Source organism: Ahaetulla prasina, chromosome 1, assembly GCF_028640845.1.
Source record: "Ahaetulla prasina isolate Xishuangbanna chromosome 1, ASM2864084v1, whole genome shotgun sequence".
Taxonomy (NCBI): Eukaryota; Metazoa; Chordata; class Lepidosauria; order Squamata; family Colubridae; genus Ahaetulla; species Ahaetulla prasina.
The window spans coordinates 176520579-176526578 of NC_080539.1; the positions used below are offsets into that span (position 1 = coordinate 176520579).

Below are 6000 nucleotides of genomic sequence, written 5' to 3' on the forward strand. Positions count from 1 at the left end.
TTTGTTTCACAGGAAATAGCTGAAATTATTTGAAAACATATATACAGTACACACTCTATAGGCTACATATGGTTAAATATACCCAAGTCGTTATCTAAACTATAATTAAATTTCTCTAGATTTTAAATTTATGCCAATAACTAACTAACACACTCTCTCTCTTTCTTTCTCTCTCTCTCTCTCTCTGTATTCATTCATTCATTCATAGCAAGATCAGGAAGTTTCTATTATTCTAGTCACTGGCTAGTGACCACTCTAAAACAGCAAGGCTTTTCAATATTTAGAAATCAGGTGGGGCATCATCATATTTTGGTATGCAGACAAGAATAAAAATCTGCAAACCTTGGCTATCATTAAAATGTTTAGATATACAGAGAGGCTTAAAGGCAGGCATCCTTAATTTGCAAAAATTTACACAGGTTAACACACCAGATATTTTATGCCATTAACACTCCTGGCATAAAAAGTATGTTGAAAGTTTGAAAGCTGACTTTGATTTGCAGCACTGCAAACACTAACAAAGGCCCATTGAGCAAAAATCTCAAATTCATTATCTGCGGATGCATAATAATAAGCACCATAAAGGCTTATATTTCGTAGAAAAGTATGATGGCTGGAAGGGATCACCTAGTCCAACTTACCGTGCAGTGTAAGAATCTACTACTACACCATCCCAAGAGATGGCCATTTAGCCTTTGTTTAAACACATCCTGGGAGAGAGGCTCTACCATCTTTCAAAGTCTTCCTTTGAGGGCCGGATAGCTCAGGCTGGTAAGGCCTGTTATTAAGAACACAAAGCCTGCAATTACTGCAGGTTCAAGCCCGGCCCAAGGTTGACTCAGCCTTCCATCCTTTATAAGGTAGGTAAAATGAGGACCCAGATTGTTGGGGGGGCAATAAGTTGACTTTGTAAAAATATAAAAATGGAATGAGACTATTGCCCTATACACTGTAAGCCGCCCTGAGTCTTTGGAGAAGGGCGGGGTATAAATGTAAACAAAAAAAAAATATCTACTTCCTTGTACTGTAAAAGCCATCATTTCATACCCTGTTCTCCTTGTTCTGAAAAACTCGAAACAATTCTGGCTGTCTTCTACACAAAACCTCTTCAGATATTGGAAGACAGCTAACATGCTTCCTTGCAGGGTTTTTTTTTTGTACCTAATCATACCTAACACCACCAACCCCTTCTCAAGTTATTTGTAATTTTTTCCTTCCATGCTATTCTTCATCATGATTTCTCTTCTCAGGACACATTGAAGTTTGTCAGCATTTTTTCTAACTTGTAGTGTCCAGAATTGGATACAACATTCTACATGTGGTCTGACCAATGGAGAACAGAAACAAACAATGACTTGATCTTCACACTACATCCTCTTCTCATTTAGCAACCAAGTTTCATTTCCTAAATTGGAAGCAAAAGGCCATTAAGTGAAATGAACACTTAGTGATCATAAGCAAACCACAGGACTGAAAGATATTGCAAAGTTCACTAGTTACTACAGTCTTGTTTAATGAAGTTCTTTCCTGCAGCAACATCATCATTACTTTCACTTGGGTGTGTGTTGCTGGGAGATGCAGAAATTTGATTGTAAGTGCACCACTGGTTGGAAAGTGAGTTTTTTAAAAAAATCATCATTGAATTTGCAAACGCTAAATGAGAAATTACTCAAGACTTCTGCTGATGCAATGTAGGAACCTTCCTTCCTTCGTTCCTTCCTTCTGCATCCTAGTCCTGACTTGTGTTATCTTGTAACCCACCAAGATGGTATGTACTTCTCCCTAGTATACTTTCCTCCACACTTATGTCTTTGACTTTTCCTACTCAAAAGTAGGACCTTGTATTTCAGATTGTTTCAAATCTGCTGAAAATCTATGTTCAGCAAGGCAGCAATAATGTTGGTTAAAAAAAAAAAGCAAGAATCCTTAGCAGGTACTGTAAAAGAGAGGCTAAATAACATCTCAGCCTTGGGAAAGATGTCAGCTGGAAAAAAAAATTAAATTAACTCTGCTTTGATCCTATGTGACATGTAGGGGGCAGAAGTAAAACCTGGCAGTTTTTCAAAATTCATGATTTTAAGACACACTGATATTACAGTTGGTCAATGAACCATCTGCAAGCAAACAAACAAGCTCAGAGAGCACCAAGAACTCTACATTTCAAGATTCTTATTTTTATTTAACATTCTTCCCTACAAAAATAGAGTTCTAATCATCCTTGTGATCTCTATTTTTTAGCCTAGTCATCTAAAGGGGCTGAGAGTAGAGAAGCCTAAGTAAAAAAAATAAAGCTCATCTAGCTGGTTTCTGCCCCTTGATCTACTATAACAGCTCTCAAATTTTGATACAAGTAGTCCTCAGCTTATAATCACTCATTTAGTGACTATTCAAACAGCATTGAAAAAAGTGACTTATGCCTGTTTTTACACTTACGACCATTGCAGCCTGTTCATGGTCATGTATTCAAAATTCAGAGGCTTGGCAAATGACTCATATTTATGAGTGCTGCAGTGTCCCAGGATCATGTGATCACCTTTTATGACCTTCTGACAAGCAAAGTCAATGGGGAGGCCAGATTCATTTAACAATCATGTTACTATCTTAACAACTGTAGTGATTCGCTTAACAATTGTGGCAAGAAAGGTCATAAAATGAGGCAAAGATCACTTAACTGTCCTTAGCAACAGAAATTTTGGGCTCAATTCTGATTGTAAGTTGAGGGCTACCTATATTGTTCTCCTAGATGCCTGCTATCCTTCTCCAAGTTTGTATCATCTGTAAATGTATTTTTTACCTCTTAACCAAATGATTTATAATGAAATTGAACAGTGTGGATCCTAAAAGGGAGCCCTTCAGTATGCTACTGAAAACATCAACTAAGGCCACTAATACATATTTTGGCAGAAATTTTATTCAATCGGTTCTATATTCATTTTATGGAAAAATGCAGTAGATATTCCACCTGATCAAGATTGGAACAGGAAAAAATCAAAGTAAGATGGAGTAGTTGTTAATTCAGAAGTTACTGACTCCAGGACTATAGCATCTCAGTCTACACAATATTTGACCCTTGATTGGGGTTGTGTTTCCTCAGATACAACAGGCTGCCAATCTGAAGGTCCTCCTGGACTCATATGTCCTGTTAGAGGAGCAGGCAAAGATCTTGGTTAGGTGTTCTTTATTCAGCTTTGGCTGGTATATCAGTTATGATCTTACCTGAAATAGAAATCATTAAAGACACTCACCCACACCCTTGTCATATTATTAGGTCTGGGATCTACAAATCCAGAGCATCCTTTTAAGATTTGTTGTTAATATGCTGGCCGTTACCAAAATGATTACAGTATCCAACCAATGATTAATAACTAAACTACAAGATAGTAAGGAACAGAACTGGGCTGAGGGGGTAAGGTAGAGCACAATGACACAAGGTGACACAAAAATAAACTGTTGTTTAAATAGTGAAACCTAAACATAATGAAATAAGAATAAAATCTTTACAAAGCTTTTATTTTAGAAAAATCTATGTTTACAGTCTTCTACACCTTTTGATATTAGTAACATTGCATTTCATTACAAACATTGTGGACATACCTTTTTTTTTTTAGTATCCCACAACACTTGTTTATAAATCACTATAGTCTGAATATAACTATATTAATTAAAATGAAGAACACAGATAAAATTTAGAAGTGGAAGCTTTCCATAACTTTATTTTACATAATGTGGGAAAAACTTCTATGTGGTTGCTAAGGTTCACCATCAACTTGATATCACATAATACATTCAAATTAATACATTCCCATAAGAACACTTTTAATTTGCATGGCAAAATATTCTGTTTTTTAAAGACCTTCTAAACAGTAAAATATGCACAATGAAAACATTAAGACAATATACACAGGGGTATCAAACTGGCTGAATGTGTCCCATGCAAGCAACACCCACCCCAGGCCTGTGAATAGGAAAAATGTCATGAAATGTTACATGACGGCAACGTGAGGCTGTGAGTTTAACACCCATGATATACAATATTGGATGTTAGAAAACATTAAATCCTTTTTACCTGAAAACAATCATTCTGTGATTGTGCAATATTAGCCAAGTTTGATTGATGCAAACTTTAAAAATATTCAAAATCATAAATATTAAATATTAATTTCTAAGATTACATTTTCAATTGGCACCTATCAAATTAATTTGTTAATAAACAAAATACATCTAGCATATATAAATATTTATACCAATGAGTAATCCTATTTCTCTTATAAGCAAAGCAAAGCCATAAAGTATTCATACATTGTCCCAGCTTATCTCAGTGAAATTAGAATCATCCCAAATTAAAAGTATTACAATAAACGTATTTATATAAAAACAATGAAAACTGTTTTTAATAGACTATGCTGTTGTTGTTTTTTAGAAGAATGAAGAAAACCTTTAAATTTCCAACCTAACAGGAGGGTTTCAGAAAAGGCAAAGGACACAAGATCAAAAATATAATGCAACTAATAGAGAAAGCAACATGTGCTACAAGAAGAATTAAAGAACCAATCCTGGTTCAACAAAAGCTGTGATTATCAATATAGCAAATATATATCAATATAGCAAAGGTACATATTCTGGACGAGCCACAAAACTCCGTGTACTAGAAAAAATAGCTTCTCTGCTTGGCAAGGTTGAAGGAAGTAGATGGGGAAGATAAAAATCAACCCATCGTCTGAAGTGAGGATGACTACAATGTGCTACTTCTTTATAGTGCATTTGCGTTTGTATTTAAAGTCTTTATTTTTTTTCAGCACACTTTTAAAAGGAACTCTTCTCTTGGTACGTTCCTTGGTAAGATTCATTGTTTCAAATAATTAAAAAAAAAGCCTTGAAAATCGCACTCGTGAAAACTTCGCTTGAGTAAACTAGCCGACTACAAACATTTGGAAGTGGGGCGAAGAAAACCGTCATGGAACACACTTTTTGCTTCTCTCTCACAAGCCCACAACACAAGCCAAATCCTAGCGATGCAGGGCTCTCTGTTGCGACTTCCGGTGTATAAAAACCAGCCCATTTGAAGGAACGAGGAAGATTAAACCATACCACACACACACACACAGGAAATTGTTCTGCTCGGGGTTGTGAGGAGCAGGAAAGCAAGGCGCGACGGCGAGGTTATATAGGCAGAGCTAAACAGGCTGGGATTCGGTTAATAACCGCGGTTGCAACATAACGCGGCTGACGGCAAAATAATAGAAAAGGAAGGAGAGCGAATGAATCCTCTGACCAGCCTTCACGTTCCCTGGTCAGAAGGGACAAGACCAAACCGAAGGCGCCCCTGCATCTTCGGGGAGGCAGGACGATAGGAAAGGAAGGCGGTTTTCCTGCCAGCGCCCTAAAAGAGCTGCAGCTTCCTTGAGGAGGAGAAGGAGAGGAGGAGGAGGAGGAGGAAGGCGGCGAGGCGGAGCCCAACTTCCCTCCGGCTAGGAGGGTAGAGTTGGTTGCCGTTGGTGCCGCCAGGCCCATGAGGGTCTCCCCACCACCACCCACCTTCTACCGAAACCGGCCATCCCCGGAGAGCCCGGGCCCGTCTTTCCTCACCCCGGTGCCGTTGTCGCAGACGACTACTTTCCTGCCCAGCGCGTCCATCTTCCTTCCTCAGCCGACCGAGAGAATGACTGAACTGAATGACAGCGGATGCCCCGTCCCCGCCCGCAGCTCCAACAGGCCTTCGCTCGCTCTCACAGCCCGGAAGGGAAGCAAAAGGAAACAGGCGCCGACCACGCCCGGCCGTGACCCGCCTCCGCCATTCAAGCCCAGATACGCCGCGGGCCGCAGCTGCGGACCACCTACTTCCTTCGCCGTGACTGACAGGCTCGGGGACGTCCAATCAGAGACGCGGGTTTCTCCGGCCGTCCATATTTGTGCCGATCGTTCTCCCTGCCTGGGCGTCTTCTTGCAGTTGCTTCCCCATTCGATTCGGGTGTTGCCCAGGACGGCGGAGCTGGAACCTGG

At 39.5% G+C, this 6000-nt stretch overlaps 1 protein-coding gene across 1 annotated transcript in view; it reads right to left on the reverse strand.

The window, feature by feature from the left end:
* ACTR2 (actin related protein 2) overlaps positions 1-5765 on the reverse strand; it is a 32475-nt gene extending 26710 nt beyond the window's left edge. Inside the window, exon 1 of the mRNA XM_058182340.1 lies at positions 5587-5765. Coding sequence (XP_058038323.1) covers positions 5587-5634 — 48 coding nt within the window. The 5' untranslated portion in view covers positions 5635-5765. The remainder of the gene's footprint in view (positions 1-5586) is intronic.
* Between the last annotated feature and the right edge of the window lie 235 nt (positions 5766-6000).